Source organism: Gobio gobio (assembly GCF_949357685.1).
Source record: "Gobio gobio genome assembly, chromosome: 22".
NCBI lineage: Eukaryota > Metazoa > Chordata > Actinopteri > Cypriniformes > Gobionidae > Gobio > Gobio gobio.
In genome coordinates, this window is record NC_137118.1 from 11,745,379 (window position 1) to 11,771,764 (window position 26,386).

Sequence of the window (26,386 nt, forward strand, 5' to 3'; positions counted from 1 at the left end):
TGTGTTAATATTTTTTAGTGTAACAATTTATGATTTGCAAAAATAACTGTTGCATCTGTGTAGATTACATGAGCAAAGTGTATACGCGTTGTGCACGCTATACATTATGGTCAAGCATGCGCCCTTAAAGGGGTGGTAAACCACGATTTCACTATTCTAACTTTAGCTAACGTGTAATGTTGCTGCTTGAGCATAAACAACATCTGCAAAGTTTCAACGTTCAAAGTTTAAAGCAAAGGGAGATATCTGCTTTTAAAGAAATCAGTTTCTAAGAACTACAGCAAACGGCCAGTAGGCGACTACACACATTCCTCCAGGGTTGGTGACATCACCAGGCTCAATATTTACATAAACCCCTCCTCCGAGAATATTAAATAAGGGGGGGTGAGGCCATTTTGTATCGCGGCGCTGTTGTGGTATGGTAGGCTGGAGTGTTGTTGCCGCGATGCCGAGGAAACGCTGTTATTTTCATCCGGATTGCAGGTCTGGGGCACTTGCTCTGTTCAGCCTTCCTTGGGACGGGGGTGCGTTGCAGAGCGTTTAACATACAGCATGTTATATGCACGTGTGTTTGAGTCAGCGGGGAATCAGGGCTCCCTGCAGCACATCTAACAGAGGAAAACATCCACCGTCTTCGCGATTTCAATGCCAGATTTGCACAACGTCAGCTGCGTGAAAAAAACACTGCCGGTGCGTGGATGCACGACGCGCGCGCTGCACATTTCACGGAGGACAACACGATCTTCCACAAACTTCGCGAGTTCAATACAGGATATGCACAACGGCTTGTCCTGAAAGCTGGATTTACAAACAGAAGCTGTTCACGGGCCACAACCTGTAAGTCTGATTTATTTTTCATCGATGTGTTTTCCTGTAATAGGTTGTAGCAAGGAAGTAAACAGATGACAACGCTGTTCTGCAAACCAGTCTGTTAAAAGCTCATTCATACTTAACGTTATCCGACGAACACCTAACGTTACAAACATTAACGTTAATATCTCAACAGCGAACCTGGCATTAGTGTAAATGATTCTTTGAGTAGAGCTTTTATGTATTGTTTATCTACAGGCATGCTAAACATGGTTCTGTGTGTGATTTGGCTAACTTACTAGTTAAAGCCAGTGCTTAGTGTTCGTTTTGGGTTAGTTCTTGCGACAGATATTTGGCTATAATCGTTCTAAAAATACAAAAGTTAAAGTGCCATTCAGTAGCGATCATTATAGATCCGCAGTCTTTACTCTCGAGGACTGAACAGGTTCTGCTCGATCATCTTCATTCAAATGTTCTGGGTCTGATTCGGGCTCAGATTGGTGTGGTTTTATTGACGCCGTTGTTTCTAATGCTGCTTTCACGTGCTCTCGGAATTATCGTAAATACGAGTTTCCTAGGTAAACATTGCACATGAACGCCCTCACATTTTGAAACTTGAATGCTATGAGCTCGTAATCACGACTTCAGAAATCGGAATTATCAAATTTCCGATAGCACGTGAAGGCAGCATAATACTGAACAGCCTCCGGTAAGGGGCGTGACGTTTCCGACGTGCACTGCGGTTAGCGAATCACAACACACTGGGCCAGATAACCAATCTGAGCCCACTGCGTATTTTTGAGGGACTGGCTTCATACAACCCGGAAAGCATCAGACCGTTTTACAAGGAGGGACAGAGCAGTGTAGAATAAAGGTCAAATATATGAAAAATAAGCCAATTTTTTTTTAAACGAAGCATGAACACATGTTACAATGCACCCCACAAACACAGTCAAGCCTTCAAAAGAATGTGTTTTACCACCCCTTTAAAATAGCATAATGAACAACGCGCAACGCGCCACTGACTTTAGACTAGGTTTTTTCTGGTCAGTGGCGCAATTGTTTAATGGAACAGCAAAATAGCACCAGGGATTGTTTGCGCCGGAACACGCCTCCTTTTTTGCGCTGAACCGCCCAGGTAGCGCAAGTTCATTCACTAGTTTAGCGACGTGCTTCTGTGGAGGGAAAAGCACGCTTTGCGCGGGTGCAAAATAGGAATGACACATGCTTCGGTGTACAAAGTCAATTGCGCTGGGTGCAAGATAGGGCCCCAAAAGTGAAATTAATAAGCCTCAGACTAAAAGAAATGCAAATTCACGCCTGTACAGAGGGCGCAGTTATTGTATGTATTCAGATGTCAGAAGAATAATTTTGATATTTGCAATTCAAATGTTGAGGTATCTCATCCGTCAGCTGATCTGATATCTGTAATGAAGACTAACATAACTTTTAATAATCAGGGGAAGTTCCCAACTTTAAACAAATAACCATTTAAATGTTTAGGACATTTGCGTTGTAAGAATGTAGAGGGAGACAGATATAAAAACGCTAACTTGTTAATATTTACTCATTAAAATCCAATTATTTCCTTTTAATGCAATAGAATGTAAATTAAAATACTAGAGAATACCGATATGGTGGAATCCCTTTTAATGATGTCATGAGCAATCCAGTCATTTACTGTATATAAATTAGTTGGGCGTGCAGGAACAAGGTTAAGAAATGCTGCTTTAGATAATAATCAATTATTACAGAAGTTTTGTAATGTTAAACTTGTTTAAAAAAAGGTGTGTGATGTTCTTATGGCAGTATGAGTTGTGAAATCCTCTTCTCACACATCCATTGTAAAGTTCTACTACATGCAACATCATGCCACCCTACTAAATTACTCCAATCTTTTGCGGACACTGGAGGCACAGTCACAGCACAGTTCTCTGTTGTTCCTCCATCAGGCTGTCCAGATGCCCAGAACCTGAAACTACAGATCAGCTGAAGATGTTCAGTGATGCTTTCTGTGTGATATGATACTGACTGTGAGAACCATTTATTAGATAATAATCAGTTCAGTTCAGTGATTTCTCACCCAGAGGTCAGTGTGCTGCCATCAACCCATTTCCATGTGTCCTCCACATCACTGTCAGTCAGACCAATCCAGACTGCAGCAGCACCAGACATGTTCTTAACAAAATCCTGAGCAGATGAAACAGTTGCACATTTATATCATAAACAGAGAATAGACACATCCCTCATTTTGCTGCTACACCACACACACACACACTCGATTCATTCTCTCACTCACTTGTTCCTCTGTGTTGTTTATGATGATCAGATCTGCTCCTCTCTCTGTACAGTTTGTTCTGCTCTCAGTCCAGTTCTTCTTCTCTTTGGATATGTAGTAACAACTGGATTGATAGCAAGTCCATTCAGCTGTTAACAGAACAAGTTCAGCCGTTAGCTTTTTATTCTCATTTACCGTCGCCTGTCAGTAACTTATAACAGATAGTAAACTCATAGATTGTGTACACTGAAAGTTACTGAGAGCACAACCCAACTCCATCATGCTTTATAGCAAATACTAAATAAACCTTACCACAAATATTAAGTTCATTTCTTAGCTGGTCTCTCTCATTGGTCAGGTTTTCATTCCTGGATATTAGCTGGTCTCTCTCATTGGTCAGGTTGTTATTCTTGGATATTAGCTGGACTCTCTCATTGGTCAGGTTTTCATTCTTGGATCTCAGCTGGTCTCTTTCATTGGTCAGGTTTTTATTATTGGATATGAACTGTTGTCTCTCTTGAGTGAACATGACACACAGCACTATGACTGCAACCAGCAGAAGAACACACAGCAGCACCAAACACACTGCAGCGGCTCTGGAGCTTCTGTTCCTCACAGAATCACTTCCTGAAGATGATAGACATTATGCTAGTCTATTTTCTTCTTCATTTAAAACAATGTACCTACATCAGCTTTTAAAAGTGAATGTATTAGAAGCTCAATTACCTGTGGGTTGTGGTGTTTGGGTTTTCACTGTTTGGGTGTCAAAGTCCTCCGTGTCATATTTCTTATGTTTCATGTCTCTGACAGCCTCTGCACTGATGTAGATGTCAACGGTCTTCTCTATTCTGTCTTCTGATTCCATCATCGAACCTTTATCCATACCAACATTAACAAGCCCAGACATTCCCAGTGCAGTTTGGATGACTACAACTTTTTAACTATGAATGTGAAGTAAAAAAAAAAAGCTACAAGTCAAACCTAACTAGCTAACTAGCTAACTAGCTAACCAGCTCTCCTGAGGTGCATTTTTTGTACTCCTGATGTCTGTGTGTCTGTGGTAATATTTCATGTATTTATGCAAAAAGGAACTTGCAACAAAATAGGAAGTTAACACAAATGGCTCAATATTCTGCAATGGGTGAATATATATATATATATATATATATATATATATATATATATATATATATTTGCATGTATATACTGTGTATATATATTTATATAATTTATATCATATATAAAATAAATATAACTAATGTTTCTTAAATATATACATGCATGTGTGTGTATTTATATATACAGAATGAATATACACAGTACACATGTATTATGTAAACACAAACTCTTATTTTGGATGCAGTTAATCGATTTGATAGCTCTAATATATAGACAAATATTTAAGTTAAATATATAAAACACTTTCTCTCAGTTTATCTATTAGTATCAGGGAAACAAACTTCACAACTTCTCATTCTTTTGTCAGTTGATGAAGCAGAGAAGACAGATGAACTCAAATGATAATTTGGGGGAAGCAAATGCGCTTAATTTCTCTTTTATTCAATTGCTCAATGGCATGTGACTCATGGGTTCATTTAAATCAAGCAGATATTGAACGCACACAGTGTCAGCCATTCTTCTATGTTAGAGAATGGTTCTAACTACCGGCTGTCAAGATACTTCATCATGGTTGCTTTGTTCTGCGACTTCAGAAAAGCCAAACTCAGCAGGCAAGCCAGCTAAAACTATTATGTTGCTAAACTGTCAGACAACTTTTCCCTCCTCTCTGTCGTTTACTTTCTCTTCGTCTCTCAGAGCAATTTCTCCCACCTGAGGTTTTAATTGTCGGAGCAACCGAAGCGACGTGACAGAAGTCATTTTGTGGTCCATTATGTTTGTATGCAAAAGACAGGCCCAACAATTAGCATGTCACTGAAAAGCATTGTTCTTCACTTCCCAGTCGTTAAAGGTAATCTTCCTGAAAAATGCACTCTTTGCTTCAGTCATCACCTTCATATGGGTTAAATGTCTTCTTAAAGAGATGAAAAATCATGTAATTAATCCATTTTAAAGTAAACCATCTGAATATCTTTAAAACAATATCTACATATAATTAAAAATAAGATAAGAGTAAGTAAAAATAAGAGTGTTTTTAAGCCTTTAAACAGACCAAAACATTAATGTGTTATGCTTTTTAATATGTTGCATGTACAGTAAAAAATAACAATAGTAATTTCAAAATGAGTTTCTTATTTTGACTTTTAATAACCTTTGACCTAATCAAAACCAGACAGTTATTATTTATTTATTTATCAAACATGCATGCATTCTTTTATAAAGTTTATTTTTAATCAGTATAGTAATGTTGTTTCTGCTTTGTTTCTGAATATAGTGTATTTCCATCATATCTCAGAGAATATCATCATGTGGACAGTTAATTTCACTTATGTATATTTCAGGTTCCTGAAACGCAGACTGTATATACATTACATAACGTTTTGTAACGGACAGCTAAATTGATTATTTGTACATTTTTACTCGTCAAAAGTATATACACTACCAATCAAAATATTTGGGGATAAGGGTTTTTTTTAACACATTTTATTGATAAAAAATGACTGTAAGAACTTTTACATTGGTCCAAAATATTTCCATTTTAAATAAATTCTGTTCTTTTAAACTTTTTATTCATGAAAGAATCCTGACAAAAGTAATAATCATGGTTTCCACAAAAATATTGTTAAAAAAAAAACCGTTTTAAACATTGACAGTAAAAAGAAATCAGCATGTTAGAATGATTTCTGAAGGATCATGTGACACTGGAGTAATTCAGCTTTGCCATCACAGGAAAAAAATAAACATAATCTCAAAACTTATATTTTAAATAGTAATAATATCTTACAACATTACTGTTTTTTGTTAGCCTAGAAATCTAGACGCACCCTAGCGGCAGCAAATTTAATTTGCAGCCAGGGCGTCTAGCAACTCTCCGTTGGCTTGCGAGCTGGAAAAACCAAACTCTAGTCAGGCCAATCACATCGTGTATAGAGTCGGTGGGTGGGTTAAACATGACGGAAGAGTTGCGGCGGTTCCGCTAGTTACTTGAAAACAAAGAAGCTGGCGAACAGTGGTCTTTCGAATCAGCTTTGGCCGCGACTCTGGAAGACTTGGAGTTAAGCTTTTCTTTGAGAAAAGATCAACGGACGGCACTGAAGTCATTCGTAAGAAAGGAAGATGTGTTCGGAGTTTTGCCGACCGGATACGGCGAAAGTTTAATCTATCAACTAGCTCCGCTTCCCCTTCTTCATTGCTCTGGTTGGTTTTAGCGCTATCCTATTGCATGCAGAGCGAATTTGAAAGACAACTTTATCCCTCCCCTCAGATTGAGCCCTGCCAATGGTGAGTTCCCAAACCCAACATCTTGATGTGGGTCTGGCTAGTCAGGCTAGTTTTTTGTATTTTACATAAAATTTGTAGGCTTCAAAAAATAATGAGGTCCTGTGAGGTTATTTCATAAAAATATAACTGTATCACAAATGCAGTTTCCCCTTTTCTCTAGTATTTGCATAAGACTTCACTTTATGTGCAATGAACCTCAAATTAGAATAACGTACAAAACAGACCAATTGTTTACAGATGGTTCAGTACCAAAAGGCTACGGAATATGTTGAATCTAAGAGGTGATGTCTTATATATTCCGAATTATACATTCAGTGTCCTTTCCCACAGTTTTTCACTGTCAGTCAATCTCAAACGTTGTCTATACAGAGAGGAAATTTAAAATGGCCCCTGCTTATTTTCCAACAATTTGATTGGCTGCTACCCTGGAGTGTGTATCAGGTCTTTGTCTGGGTTGACAAGAAGTCAGGCATGAAGGATATGACATCGTAATGAGTCACCGTTATCGCGGCCATTAGAAGGCCCGCACGCCGAAGTTTGAGTGACTGGTGTAGGAAGGCAGACGCTAACAGTCCGCGTGGATCCATCAAGCTCCTGCCATTGTTCGCCCGCATTAGAGGGGCAGCTTTCTAATGGTAATTGAGTTTGTTTCGTTTGGCGAAAGCAGGAAAAATGCCACCGGCTCCACTGATGAGGGTCCTTGATTAGGCCTCAGCTTTATTTCCCATTCTTTTTACACAACCGGTGAGAGCATTTCACATAAGTGATGAGACAAGCTCTCTTCAGCAGGGCCCCAAGAGGGAGTCTCACGGGTCCCAGCGGGTCCCCGCGCACGCGTAATGTGGGAGCTTTATGCTGATGTGAAATGCCAAGGGTGCAGGCAGCCATCCATCATTGTTACGGCTGTGGCTTCTGTTTGGACTCAATGCAGGGGACACATATTATTCCCTATATTAATTATTCTGAATAACTCTCATCGCAGCTTTAGTTTACTTTCTCTCTGTGTCTCGATTAGTGTGGCTCAGAACAGATTTTCCAACTCGCATACATCAGTGCGTTTTACCGTTGAGCGTTAACAGATGGCATAACCTCGTTCCCCAGATATTGGTGGCTAATTATCCAGCCCAGGCTTTATCAAAACTGTAGCAAAATTCCAAAAACGTACCTATATGTGCAATAGGCTATATTCAAGGTGCAACAGTTTCCAGCTGAAATGAACACTAGAGGCTGTAAAACACTCAAATTATGAATACGGGGCAGATTATCGATTAATGAAGACTATGTTATCACCTCAAAAATAGCATGGTTGGGTATGTTAAATAGCAAGTGTAGGGGGTATGTTATTTTCAAATGCGAGAGCATTCATCATTTAGCGCCACTCACCAGACATTTCATTTCTGAATTGCTGAGATATGTGCATGACCACATAAAATGTTGGCACAGTCACTTTTATATGTTTTGAAGAACATATAACATGCTTTTTAGTGCCACATACTGAACAGTCACACAAAACTGTAGCCACAGGCGCATATTTTTCATAAGTCGGCTTGTAATTTTCTGGATCAAAAATCTGCCTAAATAAACCAACAATTAGATAAGAATACAGCGACGGACGAAGGCATTGTGGGAAACATAAAGGGCTAGTTCAACCAAAAATTTTAATTCTGTCATTAAATACTCACCCTCATGTCGTTCCAAAGCAGTAAGACCTTCTTCATCTTCAGGAACACAAATGAATATATTTTTTACGAAATCCAATCGCTTTCTTAACCAATATTATTATTATTATTACTTATTACCACTTTCAAGGCACAAAAAGGTAGTAAAGACATCAATAAAATAGTTTTTTTTCAACTACAGTGGTTCAACCTTAATGTTATGAAGCGACACATTTTTTGTGTGTAAAAATAAACTAAACGCTTCCGCGTTCTACACCAGAACGCTGGCTCTGTATTAGCCGGTTGGCTGTATTGGCCAATACAGAGCTGGCGTACTGACGTAAAACCCAGAAGCGCTGCACTGCGTTTACAACGTGAACATCGTCAGAGACTGACACAGAAGACAATAAATTGTTGAATAAATTACATTAGGGTTGAACAACTGGAGTCACATGGACTGCTTTAAGGGGGGGGGGGGTGAAACACTCAGTTTCAGTCAATCTCATGCCAATCTTGAGTGCCTATAGAGTAGTATTGCATCCTTCATCTCCGAAAAGTCTTTAATTTTATTATATTTATAAATGAAAGACACGCTGTACCGAGTCTTTCCGAAAAAAACGAGCGGCTGGAAGCGTATCGTGTTGGCGGGGCTAAAGAGTCACGAACGCGCGCAGCTATTGCGTTGAGAGCGTCTGAAAGCTGACATCCTTAAACGTGAGGAAAAAAAACATTATCCTAAATAAACCATGGAGATCAATCAGATTTAGCCATACATATATGATCCAGAATCAGATCTAGAGGCTGAAATTGAACAGGAGAAGCAGCAACGACGACTACAGCAGGACGTCTCAATGGTATGTACTGTAACTTAAATACTTGCTTAGCGGCTTGTCATGCGCTAGTTTTACAACATTTTTGTGTGTTTACTCATGGTTTATGAGGATATAATTTATGGACTATTATATGTGATTTTATGTTAGCAGTAGCAAGCGTAACGGTTTTGCACATCAGACTAGTGCGTGTTTACATAGAAAAACAATGGAATAGTTGCGCATTTGAATGAACGAGTCGATAGCTAACAACACAAAGACATTTGAAGTTTTACTCACCGCCTGCTTCCAAAACACGAGTCACAACCGTGAACCTTAATCGCTGGGGCTGTTCCATCTTTCAACATTAGACGAGCTACAAATCCGGCGTCGAACTGGGCCTTGTTTATAAAACAATCGTCGCCGAAATGCAAGGAACAAACGAAACACTTGCGCAACTCTGTTGCTGCTCCGGAAAAACAAACTCCATCCACTGTCCCATTAACGCTGGGTTCTTTGGAAAGCTGTACAGGGTTGTCTTGCCCTGACAACCAAAAACACACATCTTTGGTGACATTGTTGATGTCATGAAGTCCTGTGACTGCAGCCGAGCAAAACGCTTTGATGGGCGTACTGCTTTCGCTCTCTCGCTCTGGTCTACGGGTGTGCGCGCGCCCTTCCGGGAGAAGTGCCCTTAGGACCCGTATAAGGAAATTCCGCCCCATTTGACATCACACAGACCCATACTCGAAAAAAACTTTCAGAAACTTGTGAGAAACCGGAAGGAGTATTTTTGCCATAGAAATACTCCATCAAACGTCCAACTTAATTTTTGAAACTTTGTCCATGTTTAGCATGGGAATCCAAGTCTTTAACAGTGTAAAAAACTCAGTATGCATGAAACAGCATTTCACCCCCCTTTAATGATGTCTTTACTAGCTTTCTGAGCCAGTCTATGTGGCTCTTGGCCACAAGCCCTTGGATTTCATCAAAAATATTGTGTTCTGAAGACGAATGAAGGTCTTACGGGTTTGGAACGACATGAGGGTGAGTAATTCATGACAGAATTTTCATTTTTGGGTGAACATCCAGTGAATGGAAAACTATTGAGGGTATACGAGTTGAAGAGGGCAGATCTCATCTGGTAAAGAAGACCGGTTATAGCTGATGGTAAACTGATAAACAAAGTGTCCTTTAATGTCAGCAAAAGGTCACTGTGTGTTCATGCTGAAGAATATTGAAGGGCTGATTTGTAGCAGTGAACTTTCCGCTACAAATTTAAATCATTGATACTTGTCCGCAAATGTCTGGTAATAACACTCAAACCAATAACATGAAGTGCTTTTTAAAGAGTTAATAGCAATACAGTAAATGAGCTCTTTTATTATGAGTTGTGTTATTAGCTTCATCTTAAGTCTGACATAATCAAATATTATATTTCACAAAGGTGCAATATGTTTTTCCAGCAATCATTTGAACTGTCCGTACTGGGTCGCTGCTGCAGAAAAGCAGATGAATTAAGCACTGATGTTTAAGTCTTTTATTCCAGTAATACTAGTGTTAGACATAAAGTGAAGCCTCACTGGACTGCCTGACTCAGTACTGCTGTTCCAGCCAAACGTCATTAGAGGCACATAGTTGAAAGCAATATCAGATGTCAGCGAAACAGAAGTGCCCCATGGACTACAGTAACTGAAACTGCAGGCTAAAAGAGCGAATCAAGTGTTAGACTGAGTCTCATCTGCTTTAAACTATTAAAAGTCCCCCAGCGCTGCCTGCAGACACCCACCCTTACACAAAAACACAGTACGACAGCATTTCCAGCCCACCCGCTGTAATGTATTCGCCGAGTAGTGCACATCTAGAGAAAAGTTTTTACCTGGCATGTTGCTATTTTTATGCATTTTAGGAGAATAAAGTCATCAAACCTGTGAAATAGCACCAATGGAATTAGGTAGTGATCTAAACATCACAATGCATGGTTTTGGGTGATGGAGAACAGTCTGATTCAGGAAGTGTTTGGCAAGTAACCATACAAAGACTGGCCTGAAAACACAGTATCGTAAAAGACTGAGAAAGTCTTGAATAATGCGCAATCTGAGGGGTCCGTTTTCGCGGTGACACTGCGGTGGTTACAGTATGACTGGAAAGATGTTTCTGCTGACCTCGATTCCATCCTCATGCACAAATCCCAGGTGTCTTTATGCTGTCAGACACACACTAAATTGCTTTATCAAGTGGCCCCTTATGTATTTATGAATTCTGTGTGTGGATTGCGTGCCGTGAACGAGGGCCTGCGCTTGTGTGTGGTAAATGAATAATAGACGGGGTGGAAGGGAAATATGGACGAGTTATACAAGCAGGCCTCGGGGTGGATGAGGGCGGATAAACTTCCCCTTCATCCCTCTTTTGACAAAACACCCTTGAGAGTCACCAAAACATGCTGATTTGTTCAAACACCACATTTTCTTATGGTAAAAGCGAGACCTATGGAAGGGTAACATTCACAGTAGGTAAAAGGCGATATTTTTTCCCCCTGTCATCTAAAAGACGCTTTCTTAGAAAACACCTCCCTTCTGCGACGGGCCATCTCCTCTCTTTCTCTCTCCGTCTCTGTCTTTCCCTTTGAGGGCTTCACGCTATCCTCATTACAGGAAAGCCGACACACAGTCGCATGGCTGCTCTATCGGCATCGATTTCACCGGTCATTGATGAAGAGCCATCCCTCAGGAGTCGTCAAACTTCAAAACTGCGCTCAGAAGTCTTTGTTAGCGAGTTTCCACAAAGTGACACTGAAAAGAAATAAAAGTAGCCTGAAAATGAGAAGCCAGGTCTTGTTATGAAATATTGACAGTCTGACATTTGCTCTGTATGGTCTGTGTTTTCATTCGGTCTTCCGTTCCTCTTTAGATCCAAAGAGATGAATACGCCTCACTTCCTCTTTTCTATTACTCGCATTCAATATGTACCAACTTCTTTTTTCAATATTTATAGAAACGTCTTTAAAGGGATAGGAACGAAAATTTGGTCGTCATTTATTTACCCTCATGCCATTTCATAACATGTTCAACATGTTCATACAATTAATGATTTGAAAAAATATAATATAGCTATAATAGATTTTTGAACGGGCTTATTCTGAGCCTCTCTTTGAATTATTAGTAACCTTATCTTTTCAGTCCTTTTTTTATTAATCTGATTGCGTCTGAAGTTCTCTCCTATTCTTGATGTGCAAAAAAATTATATTTTATAGTCTCTGCATATGCTGTTTTCTCATGTCTGTGGAAACAATTTTTTCCCCCTCCATCCATCAATCACAAGATACGAGCTCGCTCTAAACTATTCATTTGAAGAAACAGAGCGAAATGCGTGGGAAAAAAATATTTGGTTGAGTAATGGGCATGCCCCAGCTGTCTGTCATTCTTAGCAGTACCTGTTTGACTCCACTCGTTTGAAAGATTCATGATTTCTATATCCTTCAGCTTACTGGAAATTGGAAAATGTAACACCAGCACATAAGGGATTTTTTTTTAATGTCCAAAGTGTCAGTGTTTTATAGAGCTGCTGGCTGCACCAGTCACTGTAGGGGGTCTGGGGTTTTACTGAACCGCTGTGTGAAACAAGGCCTGGGGAGACGGGCGGAATATTTAAAGATCATATCCTTTCCACTCTTAAGAGAAATGTGGCAGAATGTGTGAATGATTGAGGCATTTGTACATTGTGACCTCGGGCTGAATTGTTGCATATTGACTAGAATTTGTGTTTGGTAAAATGGTGCGAGTGTGTGTTGTATTGGTCGTTTGTTGAGTCAGAAATATTACTTGTCATTTTTCTTGGGTAGAACGGTTCAGAAATCTCTCTTTTATATTTAAGCTTAATCTATTTGCATGTTCTCATAAACTATTTGGAATATACTGTACTTGACAATATCTAGTCTTTCACAAAATTTCTGCTTATTTAAAAATATTTTTACTGCTCAAACAAATTAAGGGAACACTTAATCATCACAGTATAACACCAAGTCAGTTTTTCAGGGATATCAAACGCATAAGTGATTGTCGATCAGTTTCACTTGCTTTAGTGCAAATGAAAGTAACAACAGGTGCACTGGAGAGGCAACAGCAAGACAACCCCCAAAATAGGAATTTTTTTGCAGGTGCTGTCCATAGACAATTGTTCTCTCCTTATTCTTCCTGACTGATTTGTCCTTTAGTTTTGTGTTTTGTTATGATCCTTGTCACAGTCTAGCATGAGTTCAACTTTTAATCAGGGTTATTTTAATAAATTCAGCTATTTTTTTTGTCTTGTGGACTATATGTAAACATTGTTTATGTAAAATATCTTATTCAGGACATACTAAATAAAAAATAACATGCATTTTGTATGATCCCTCTTATTTATTTCAAATTATTCCCCTTTTCACAGATTCTGCAAGCGGTTCACATACTTTTTCATGCCACTGTGTAAATATATATATGTTATGTTTTATATATATATATATATATATATATATATATATATATATATATATATATATATATATATATATATATATATATATATATATATATATATATATATATATATATATATATATATATATATATATATATATATATATATATATATATATATATATATATATATATATATATATATATATATATATATATATACAATATTTTTCCACAAAAATATTAGACTGCACAACTTTTTTTAACATTGGCAATAATAAGGAATGTTTCTTGAGCACCAAATCGTCATATTAGACTGATTTCTGAAGGATCATGTGAAACTGGAGGAATGATGCTAACAATCACAGGAATAAATTACATTTTAAAATAGAAATTATTTTAAATTGTAATAATATGTCACACTGTTTTTACGGTATTTTGGTCAAACAAATGCAGCATTTTCACTTTCAAAAACATTTCTTACTAGCTCCAAACTTTAGAACAGTAGTGTACATAAAAATGCATTGTTGTATATTAAAACAAATACAATATATAATTTAAAAATTGGTTATTTTGTGTTGGGGCCACTGGACAAAAATAGACTATTCTTTTTGAGCCATTTCACAGATATGGTTGCATAATGTTCAGTCTACATGTACACATGAATTTAAAAAAGATCACACATTTCACCGTGTGACTGTTTTAAGTGTCTGTATCACAAAGAGGAAGGTCTCTATGTGATAATTTGTTTAAACAAGCCAGAGCTATTTTACTTCTCGTTTCTCATAGTCATACGTTTGAAAGAGCATTTGCTTCCTGATTCACTCTGACCTTCCATTTTTCAAATCACAAAATTATTGAAAACAGAAATGGACTGGAAATATTTCTTCTTTTAGTTTGAAAATTAATCTCAAAGGTGCTTTCATGCCCGTAAGGCTCAGATGAAGTGTATCGAGCGAGGACTCGAGTCAAGCGACTACCATTAAGATGAATGCTACTGCTAACAGAATCTTTACCTTCTTGATTTAGACTGATTTGAGGAAAAAGACCGAAAGGTTTTAACTCTCATACTTTGCATACATGACCTTTCCCAGCATACTGCTCAAATCCGAGAGAGTAGAGGTGCTCTCGCTTAAAAAGTCAACCATTAAGCCACAGTCGCTCTTAGTTGGCCTTTTGATGGTTAGTGAGGTTTGATTTGAATCCGATCCATCTATTCACATCAAATCAGGTCTCTGGTTTTGAATAGAATTTGTTTGTAAGGTCAAAGTTAACCTTTCTTGTCCATCCAGGAAACTATTTGCATACTAGCGCCTATAGTCACGTATTGTGTGCAGAGGTGATTTGCGTTTACAGTTGCAGCTCTTGTGGGGTGTTCACTGTCTGCAGTGGTCAGTATATATCAAAAGTGGTCCAAGGAAGGAACAGTGGTGAACTGGCGACGGGTCATGGGCGGCCAAGGCTCATTGATGCACGTGAAGAGCGAAGGCTGGCTACTGACAGATGAGCTACTGTAGCTCAAATTGCTCAAGAAGTTAATGCTGGTTCAGATAGAAAGGTGTCAGAATACACAGTGCATCATAGTTTGTTGCATATGGGGTGCCCATCAGGGTGCCAATGCACCTCACAACTTACAGGACTTAAAGGATCTGTGCCCGGTTGCATAAAGCACCTTAAGTTTTTCCCTCAAGTATGATACTTAAGGGGCGTTTTCCCCTAAGAGAAAAACTTAAGGGTGTTGCATATAATCTCTTAAACGGTTCTTTTAGGTAAGGGAAACATTTAAGTGTTTCACGACAGCGATCCTGGATTCACGTTATAAAAGTCTTGTTGCCATAGATACATAGAATAGAGCATCAAATTCGCGTCTAGTTTGACGCTTGAACTTTGAATGCATTCAAAAGCGAGATGGACACGCGTAAAAAGCAAGCGTTTGAAGCGAAATTGACGCGTGTCCTTTTCATAGTGGTTGTGTGCGGCCGCGAAATTGAAAAATACTACTGTTATTGTGTCACAAAATGTAGTTTTAAGAGTTGTTCAGTCGAGAATGTAGTTGTTTAAAGCTCAAATATGTGGTTTATTTGTAAAGATAGCGCCTATTTAAAAATGTTGTGAGATCCCATCGATCACCGGGAGCTCGCGCTCATGTAACCCATCTGGAACAGCCTTACCTCGGCTAGTCCTCCTGACTTTTGCCGCTGGTAAACGAGAAATGTTTAAATTCACAATCTATAGCTTCGGTTCTATTATATGAAACATATAAGTTAAAAGACATTAATGACTTGTTATAACGTCAAACGACTTCTTTAATTATGTGATTTTTTTCTTCATCTCATTCAGAAATGTACGAATGACTGCAAGTGTTCAGTGTCACAGTGGTTGCGATGTGTGACGGTCAAATCGGTATTCTTGCAACAATTTTTCATCGCCAAAATGGTCCAAAGGGTTCTCCCTATCCCTAAAAATTCTTCTTGGCACATAATGATCTTCAGCTGGTTCCATAAATTCAGCCATGTCGTCTTATTTTTGTCCGCGTTACTCTTAAGGTTACGATTTCCAAACCTTAAGTTATACTTAAAATTACCGTCAAGGGGTTTTATGCAACACTTAACGCTTTTTAAGGGATTACTTAAGTGAAAAAACAGCATTTAAGGGGAATTCTAAGTGTTTATGACGTTTCACTTAAAGAAACCCGTAAGGTTTTTTTTCTGCAACACCCTTAGGTTTAAGGGAAACATAAGGGCGAACTTAAGGGAATATTACACTTAAGGTGCTTTATGCAACCGGCCACTGCTACTAACGTCTTGGTGCCAGATACCACAGCACTCCTTCAGGGGTCTAGTGGAGTCCAAGCCACGACAGGTCCGGGCTGTTACCGCTACTGCTCGGATTTGAGCAGCATACTGCTCAAATCCGAGAGAGTAGAGGTGCTCTCACTTTCGCTCTCAAAAGTCAACCATTAAGCCACAGTCGCTCTTAGTTGACCCTTTGATGGTTAGTGAGGTTTAATTTGAATCCAATCTGTCTATTCACCGCAAATCAAGTCTCTGGTTTTGAATAGAATTTATTTATAAGGTCAAAGTAAACTTTTCTTGTTCATCCAGGAAACTATTTGCATACTAGCGCCCACAGTCACGTATTGTGTGAGGAGGTGATTGCGTTCACGGCTCAGCTGGGCCTTTTTGTTTATTTAAATGATGAGCAGGTTGGTGCTGAAGAATTCCGGCATAATCACTTTAAGGAGGGTAAATCAAATATTCTCGATTAAATGAAAAACAAACACAACAGTGCCTCTTTGTAATGTGAGACAACAAGGTAGAATCGACGAGATGTAATAAAGATGACTCGGAAAAAGCTCGTTCATGTGGGCGTGATTAGATTTATTAGTCCATTTGCATAAAGATGGTCACCGTTTGCCTATCAAGCAATGACTCATGGGTTAGTAGCGAGGAACACGGAAATACCCAGATGAAATCATTTCCAGTCCAATTTATGGGATTGCACTTGATCTAATTTGTTTTCTTCACGTATCAAGCGTTTACCTTATCATTTAGGCCCGTGCTTGCATGCTAACATCCCAATGAAAATCATCATCCGACTCTTGATTTGAGGTCAAATGAGTGTAGATTTAGGGCACAGGCTTCCTTTAACATGTAACCGTAAAAGGAAGATTTATGTTGTGCTATACAGATGTCAATGACAAAATGACAAACATGGTTTCAAGAGGTTCTGCGTTTATAAAGGATGCATCTCAATCAGCTCCCTAGTTCAGTAGTCAGGGCACTGATCAGGGAGTCGCCCATTAACTTCTTCCCTTATCAGTGCCCTGACTACTGAACTAGGGAGCTGATTGAGACGCACGCAAAGTGTTTTCTGTGGCAGCCCGTGAGCAAAATGTACATGAAACCCCAGCTAGGTTGTAGTGATTAATATTGCTCTCTTATCATAGCAGCTGACTCAGAATGTGTGTATATCATTACGTGTAGGGGTTTATATATTCCAAGAGGTCAACATGTACCGAATTAAAATGTATGAACTTGATAAAGGTTTGATGAAAAGATGAGAATATTTGAGGAATTCTGTTGCCGTACTAGTAAATCAGCCGTCCCAGGTGGGTGGAAGGCAGGGATGGTGCCAGAATATGGGTTAGCTGTGGGGGGTGTTTGTTACAGAATCAACCTGCTCACATCCAATTAGTTTTATTTGTGTCCAATTATGTTAATTGCTGCTCCGTGTGGCAAAATATGTTCGTTTTTGAATGGAATTATGCATAACACATGCATTGTTTAACCAATGGCACCTACTGCAGAGATATTGCAATAAAAACTGAATCAAAGTGCCAGAAGCATTTTCCAGGAAATCATTTATAATTTAGCTTGCCTATTGTATTAATAATTTCATTCGATACCTCCTACAAGGTTTTCCTTTACAAACAGTCACTCTGAAAAGGATATTAACAGCCATTAAAGGAATAGTTCAGCCAAATATTAAAGTTCTGTCTTCATTTATTCATCTTTATGTCGTTCAAAGCAGGGTTACGCTCTTTCTTCTGCGGATCATATTTTGAAGGATGACTTCTGTTTTATAGACACAAAAAAGGCGTTTTTCGTATATTATGTTTTTGGGTGAAATATTGCTAACATTAATGAAACTGCAGAACATAATTTTAATAAAGCTGAGGTTTGTAAAAACACAATTAGGAAATGTTGAGGAGTTTGTGTGGAGTTTGTGAGTTTGTGTTGTGTTTAAACAGTTAGTTGATGCCAGTAAAAAAGCAGGAAATAGAAGGGAAAAAATGCTATATAAATGCTCATTTGCAGAGCGGTTTCTTGCTAATCTAAGTCCTAATGGGAATCATTAAACAGATTTCTTAAAGAAATATTTGTTATGTTAGCATGATGTAACTCACTGGTTCAAGTAATTTTATATGGGAATTCAAATGTCATCAATTTTTTTTTTTATTGAGATTTATACATCATCTGAAAGCTAAATAAATAAGCTTTCCATTGATATTTGGATAATATTTGGTCGAGATACTGGAACCTGAGGCTAAAAAAAGTCTAAATATTGAGAAAATTGCCTTTAAAGTTGTCCAAATGTAGTCCTTAGCAACGCATATTACTATTAATAATGCATTTTTGATATATTTACGGTAGGAAATTTACAAAATATCTTCATGGAACATGATCTTTACTTTATGTTCTAATGATTTTTGACGTAAAAGAAAAATCGATAATTTTGACCCATACAATGTATTATTGGCTATTGCCACAAATATACCCATGCCACTTATGACAAACGAGATCCTATTTAGGTACAGTAAGCGTGTCATTTGTATGCGTTTAAACGAAACGGTCAAATGAAAGCCCTACAATTCTTGAGAAGTGTGACATTTATAACATCTTAAGTCTGTGACTGGGATTAACCTCGATCCAAATCACACTGTGTCAGGCACTTCTCTCTTTTGATTATGAGCATGAAATATGGAAAGAGGAAGTGTGTGTGAGAGAGAGAGAGAAGGATAAAAGAAGGAGAATGGTACTGAAGATGCAACTACAAACAGAATGTAACCAAAGGAAATCAGATTTGTGTGTGAGAGAGAGTGAATGAAAGAGAATCCGTCATATCAAATGATTCTGTATCACTGTAGCATATCAATATTTAGAATTTAAAGCATATACATTGTCATTTTTTCTGTTTTTTAAAAGTTTACAGTACTGTATTGATAACCCTAAGCTAGCAGGGAACGTTCTCAGAACTTTGTTTAACTTTATATATAAACCAAAATGTATTCAGACACTTTCAACATTTTCTCACATTATCACAGTTTATTCGCTATAGTTTAGAAAATGGTAATAAAATATGACAAGAAAAAAATCATCTTGATAATGTTGGATAACTTTGATAGAAAGGTATGTAATGGATTACAATCAGTAATCGGCTGTTACATTTAAGTACACAATTAGATAAAACCAGTTTAGTTCAACCAATTACCAAGCAATGCTTAATTTTGTTCAGTCTTTGGTGTAAAAGGTCACATTAGCAAGTAAAGAAAAAACACTTCACAGGTCAAAGTGTCTGAATAATTTTGGTCCCATTTTTTATAAATTTTACTGGTAGACTGGTCCACTGTATGAAGAATTTTTGTGTATAATATGTCACAGTTTACTTTATTTTGCTATCCTCACTCTGCTATCCTCACTGAACCGTAGTGTCCTGTACCCACTAGTTAAAATTATATCTGGTGTCTGAATAATTTTTGGTTTGACTGTATCTTGTGACTGTGATAATAGCTTATATTCTCACTGGGAAAAATGGAGGATCCTTAAAGCGAGGAAGAGTGAATGTATGTGTGTGTGTGTGTGTAAGGGATGCTGATTTTATTTTGCCTCATTTAGGTTCACTAGAATCCTCTGCAGGAGTGGAGAAGTAATGAGCCCTAAACGCTGGATCTTCCTGATTTTATTTCATGTTATTTCATTTGATTTTATGCTATTTATTTCTCCCTCTCACCGGGGCGCTATAGCGCAGCGAGTGCTTGCGGCTACGCTAAATTGCCAAATTACCATTCTGAAACAGCACAAACAGGGTATTAGCAATCAGGATCTATTGCCACGCTGCCACCGCTCAAGCGCTTGAAAGGTGCAGAGCGCTGACTTCTGCTTGTGATTTGCACCACATGTGGCATGACGTTGGTAAAGGACCTCGCTTTAAATATTTAAAGGGCCGAAGAAAAAAAAGATACTGGATTGAAATAGATGTATAGTCATATAGGAAATAAAGAGAAAAGGAGATTATGTCACCCAGTAGCCTATAATATTTAACCCTACAAATTAAACTAAAAATCAGGAGGAAAACAATCCTTAAAACACTACATTTAATGAGTTTATGAGTAAATAAAATTGTAAACACTTAGAATTTGCTAAAATATAAAAAATGTAAGTAGGCTACACAGCACTTTACAGATCTGTGCGGTCTACAGATCTGACATCAAGTAATTAGTGAACGTAAATGAAAGGTGAAGTGTACCGTTTCTGCCTAACTAGGGTTACCACATGGATTATCAAAAATAATAATAAAAAAAAAATACAAAAGCACATAACAAAACAACTAAACAAACTAAAATTTAAATGAAAGCTTTTATTTTTACATTTTCTGTTCATTCAAAATATTAATAAAGATTATAAAGTATAAAAAAAATGCTTAACACTTTAGAGTATTAGCGGATGTGTTAGCTTAGCAACATCGAACTCTAAAGCATTTGTAGAAAAACAATTCCAGAAAAAAACATGTAATCATGGGAACATTACTGTAATTCGAATCATGCCTTAAATTTAGGGGTGGGGCTATCTATTTAGCCAACCAATAGCAGATGGTGTTTGGGAAACCTATTTTTTATATTTTTAGTTTTAGTTAATTATAACAACACTGATAATCTAATAAACATATAAAATACCAACACTGTCTCACAACGAATTCGTACGTATTTGTATGAGGTGGCTAATTCGTACAACCTCACTCATATGAATTTGAACAATTTGTCTAAACCGCAGTGACAGGTTTAGGGGCGGGGTTTGAGGTTAGCAAAAAACATACAAATTCGTACGAAAAAACATACGAGCTCGTACAAATTTGTACAAATTAGCCACCTCGTAAAATACGTACGTATTGCCGTGAGATGGGTTGAAAAAATATATTCGTGTCTATTTACACTAAGTGGAAATAGCCTGCCTTGTTGGCAGAGGCTATTTACACTAACTCCGCCCACAGACGTCTGGTTGGGCCAGACAAAATTATGGAAGACGTTGAATAGTCAACAGCAATTTTGACTTAAATCAGCCCGAATCTGCCTTTTGCCAAACTCGCTGTAATCCCTTTTCCCATCACATGTCAGATCAGAAAGGCATTTATTTTAAATAAAAATAAGCAAAATATTTGAAAAGTGGAAATAAAGTGTCTAACATGTGTTTAATAATAAAGTGTTTGAAGGGAGGGCTTTATTGTCGCAATAACCATCCATTTAATAATTTTAATAAACATAATAAAATAGTATCTGCCAATATTTATAAGTATAAATAGCCGCTTACAACTACTTACACTTATTGCGAAGAAAATAAAATGTTTACGAATAGTGTAAATAGAATATCGCTAAGAAAATGCTGCTTTGCTATTTAAACGTAGTGTAAATAGCAACTATCGTTATTTGTACTTTGTATAAATAGCATATATCGCTAAGAAAATATGTTATTTTCCTTTTGTGTAAATATAATCGATTTGCTATTTACACTAACAAAATATACAGGACACAAATATTTATCCTCGCTTAGTTTTCACAATGCATTCTGGGATTGCTCATGAACTAAACATGTTATACTGCTTTATCATTTGGCCAAAATGTATCTTAGAAAACAGCAGTCACATCTCAAATGTCCCTATAGAATGCCTTAAAATGCTTTCTAGGTATGCAGCTCATTTGATTTTACAACTCAACTTTTTGCACAGACTCATCAACCTTTTTTCGCTTTAATTTTCTCAGTCTGCTCCACCTGAAATCTCAATCTTCAAAAACGGATCTCACATCAGCAGAAAAGGGCTGCAAAACGGTAGTACAGATTTCTTTAAATTACCAGTAGGCCAAGAAAGATACCTGTAATCCCCCCAAATAGTATAATATTGAACTTCCTCTGAGGAATGTTCTGGAACGTCGTCTAAGGAATGAGTTCAGTTCTGTAGTCCACCAATGGTGAGCGATTTCTTCAGCGTGGCGTCCATTTGTTTCTCCTCCTGTTGTTCAATCATCGTAATGGTATTACAGACAGCAGAATTTACTGCTTGGATTCAGCGGGAGGTCTTTCCCACTGAAACAAAAGTTTAGTGCTCACAACTGTGTGGATAAATCATCCGCACACAAACTAGCCCAACAGCCGGGGCATCCTTCATTGTTTTGTTTTTTTGTATGTGTGTGGATGCTGTTGCGTGTTTGGTGTAGTGTGTCGTGCACGACTTATATTTGTTCAACCACAAGTTGTCAAGCATTGTAGCAATGATCTCGACCCTTATGATCCGAGCTTTTCCCTGCATCAATAATACAGGTGTGTTGAATTATTAATGGGTGTCCAGAATTCTCAAAATGGCACCTTTTTTGGCTGAAGGAGACTGGTGGCGCGGTCTCCTCTCTTTCCACCTCTTCCTATTCCACTCCTACACAACCCAACCAGACTTAAGGTAATGCATCCCTAGAGGATGCTGCTGAGTCACTGTCAGTCAAAACTTTCCCACAATTTCAACCAAGGCCTGAAAAGTCTCAAAAACTCCAACAACGATGGGTTTAAAGTAGAAGGCACTCAGCAAATCTCCATATTGAGGGCAACTTTATAATTTCCTAGCCACTTCTTTTAGTTTTGACGGCAGTTTGGGTTATATTTCTCCAAATTTAGACCATAAACAAACCAAATCTTAATTTTCCTCATGAATGTGTACAAACAAGCCAATCGCATGAGAAATGTTGTGTCAGTTAGGTAGTTTTTAATTGGCATGGAAAATTGTAACAAAAATGGCAGTGCTCTAACAATAGTTCTGTCAGGTCCACTAAAGTCAAAAAAACACAATAGACAAACATTTAGTAAAATGTTTAATTGCATATTTTGCAAAGATTTAGATTTGGCGGTATGGCTCTGTTCTAAATTCCCCATCTTTTTCATGAGCTCCATGAAAAGCCAAGACAGAGAACAGCAGCAGATTCTGGGGACGACCTCCCATTTAACTGGGAGGGCAGAGCAAATCCCCCATTTAGAACAGAGCATGCATCAATGACAACAGAATGACATGATTAAGTTAAGCAATATAAGGAGGAGCTGGGGAGGAGGTGGGTTGCAAAGCAGCGTGCAGCAGAAGCGTCCAAGCAGGCAGATTGAAGTGAAGCTATGCTTAAGTAAGGCGCCCTATTTGAGAGAAGCCAATTGAGAGCATATGATCAGCTGAATCGGATCAGCTGAAAGAGGGGCGGAGTTAGAATTTCCCAATCAGCTGATAGCGGAGCTTGACTACGTGGCCTGCCAGAACTAACGCTGGTGCTTGATTTGTTAACTGAATACACAAATAACACTGAACATGATATAGATATAATGAAGACCAAGTTCCGGTGAAATGTCTTCACAATCCTCTATGATGTCTTTATCTCCATCATTATCTGTATTTTGAATGGCAGTTTCTCTCTGCAGATGAGGAGGTTGTGGGATGTGACATCATCTGAAATACACAATTGAGCTTAAAGTTACAGTTTGTCTCCTCCATTTGTTTATGTAAAAACAATTATGTTTATGAAGGCCAAAATTAGCAGAAATGGACAGTATGTGAGCCCTTTACAAGTCATGGGAAAGCTTTAATGTTTTTTGTGACTGGGTATGTTTATGCATAAAATAATAATGTAACAATAGATCATAATTTCAATATCTCTGTTACTTACTTGGTGGAGAAGAGAAGTAGGCCTATAGCCTATCCTTAACTGAACAGAGCTGCTCACACTTACATGTTCTGTTAACCCTCTGGGGTACTTCATTTATGGGTCACACTCAGGACCTTCGGGTCAAAAGTGTCAGTCAAAACTTTCAAGCCTAGGCCTCATGAAAGCAATTTTATAAATGAGATCTGTGCCATCCGGTGGACACATTGAGCAATAGCACATTTTTACCACTATAGTGGATCTTGCGTTTTATAAAAAATAAAATAAAAAATCGTACATCGGAATGTCCTGCAACTTGGTGACTTTATTGGTACTTGGTATATGAACACCCAAAAAAAAATGGGGGCAGGATTTGAAAAGTCTAAGTGGTCGTAAAAAAAACAAATAGTCACACTCAGGACCTTCGGTTAAAAAATGACCCCCATAGGAAATGAATGGGAAATTGGCAAAAATATAGACAAAAAAACTCACACACACACACTTACACACACAAAAACACACGCACACACAAATGAACGTGTGTCATTCCAAAAGCTAATTGTGTGTGTGTGTGTGTGTGTGTGTGTGTGTGTGTGTGTGTGTGTGTGTGTGTGTGTGTGTGTGTGTGTGTGTGTGTGTGTGTGTGTGTGTGTGTGTGTGTGTGTGTGTGTGTGTGTGTGTGTGTGTGTGTGTGTGTGTGTGTGTGTGTGTGTGTGTGTGTGTGTGTGTGTGTGTGTGTGTGTGTGTGTATGAGTTTTTTTGTCTGTTTTGCACTCTTGATGTTTTAGAGATTCACCCCTTCACTGTTGAATCCTTTTTTTCTGCATCCTGGCTGATTTGTAGATTGTATGCACAAAAAAACTCTGTATTTTCATATGTTTGCCAATTTCCCATTAATTTCCTATGGGGGTCATTTTTGACCCAAAGGTCCTGGGGCCAGTTGCATAAACTAAGCCATTATGTTAAGACAGTGTCTTAAGATCTAGTATGAGCCACTAGCAGTTAGGCAAGTGGCATTCAGTCTTACTTTTTGTATCAAATTAGGCCAGTCTATGTTTTTATGTAACTGATTTAAAAAATAATGAACAGTCTTAAAGAAAAAAAATGTATGTCTAACTTGTAAGACTAGTCTTAACGGTTTATGCAACCGGCCCCTGAGTGTGACTATTTTTTTTACGACCACTTAGACTTTTCAAATCCTGTCCCCAATTCTTTTGGGTGTTCATATACAAAGTACCAATAAAGTCACCAAGTTTCGGACCATTCCAATGAAGCTACGATTTTTTTTTTTAAATGTATAAAACGCTTCGGGTCATTTTTGACCCGAAGTACCCCAGAGGGTCAAACAAAAAAAAGAAAAGACATGATTGGTAGGAAGCCAGTAATTTGAAAGTTAAAATGTATAGATATTTTAAGAAAGCAATAATTTACCTGTTGAGAGTGTCTTGACAGTCCTATGTATTTGTATAGCTGAGCTCCAGAAAATCAGTAATGAGGTGGCTTTGACAGTTACAGATTTGAACAAGAAAAAAGGCGGGAATAAAGAATCCTAAACTCTAACACAAAGGACCATTTCAGCATAAAGGGTTCTTCAAGATGATACAGTTCTAAATAGAACTTTTACTACGTGTAAAGAACCTTTAAAGAACCATCTTTTTTAGAGTGTAGTTAGTACAAGGTGGGAGTAGTGAAGCAGCTAGCTAACACTAAACAGCTACACTGTTCAAGGCATTTAATCTGACAGCAAGATAGCGTTTTTCTCCCCGTTTGCAGAGTCAGGGACAACCAGAGTGACGAAACGCGCTCTGTAGAGCAGTTTGTCCGTTTAGGGCTACTGTAGAAACAAGTGACCAGAGTTTTGGGTGTAATATTTGTCCCCCCTAGTTTTTGTTAAGCAAATAAAACCAATTGATGTTTTTATGCATTCAGAGCACTAACAATTGATTCACAGTTCACTGTGAGGTGAATTTCACGATAGCACTTCTGGATTCTGCTCAGAGGGCGAAGCTGAAAGATTTGTGAAGTTTTCTCTCCTTTTGATTTCTTTCCTCTTAGACGTTTAACACACACTTGGGTTCAAGTCTCATCCTCCGCCTGTCTTTGAACTATGCCAATCGAATTTCAAAGAGTGCTCACTTCCCTCCTGATTGCAACAATTATCAGAAAGACCTCTAACCCACCAGACTGTCTGTCAATCTCATAGAAACACGTACTGAACGTATAGAAATGCTCCATGCCATGTGCTTTGTCATTGTGCTCTTGTTTTCAGTGGAAAGTGTAATTTGAAACATTTAGGAGCCTTTTTCCAGCTTCAGTCTATAGTATTGCGTTGTGTTATTGTGTTGTACACAATTGAGCATTATAAGCACTCAGGCTTAATGGTATATAAATGGATAGCTTTGTTTGAGTGGATGCTTCTGGTGCACAAACATGTCAGAAGATGGGCAGAATTAGGATGGTTTGTTTGTTCAGTCATTCAGCGGGCACGGACAGCTTGTTGTGTCTGGCTAATTGGGAGTCTGTAGCAGAGAGCTCTT

General features: G+C 38.1%; 2 protein-coding genes across 4 annotated transcripts in view; one reads left to right on the forward strand and one right to left on the reverse strand.

Moving 5' to 3' along the window:
- The window catches only part of cadm2a (cell adhesion molecule 2a), a 633,556-nt gene that overhangs the window by 468,163 nt on the left and 139,007 nt on the right, over window positions 1-26,386 (forward strand). The window lies entirely within an intron of this gene.
- LOC307118848 (uncharacterized protein) lies at window positions 2,447-4,147 on the reverse strand. The gene is made up of 5 exons (XM_079804674.1): window positions 3,815-4,147; window positions 3,401-3,715; window positions 3,110-3,237; window positions 2,894-3,000; window positions 2,447-2,788 (listed from the first exon to the last, which is right to left on the reverse strand). The coding sequence occupies exons 1-5, from the start codon at window positions 3,993-3,995 to the stop codon at window positions 2,611-2,613; spliced, it is 909 nt and encodes a 302-aa protein (XP_079660800.1). The 5' UTR covers window positions 3,996-4,147; the 3' UTR covers window positions 2,447-2,610.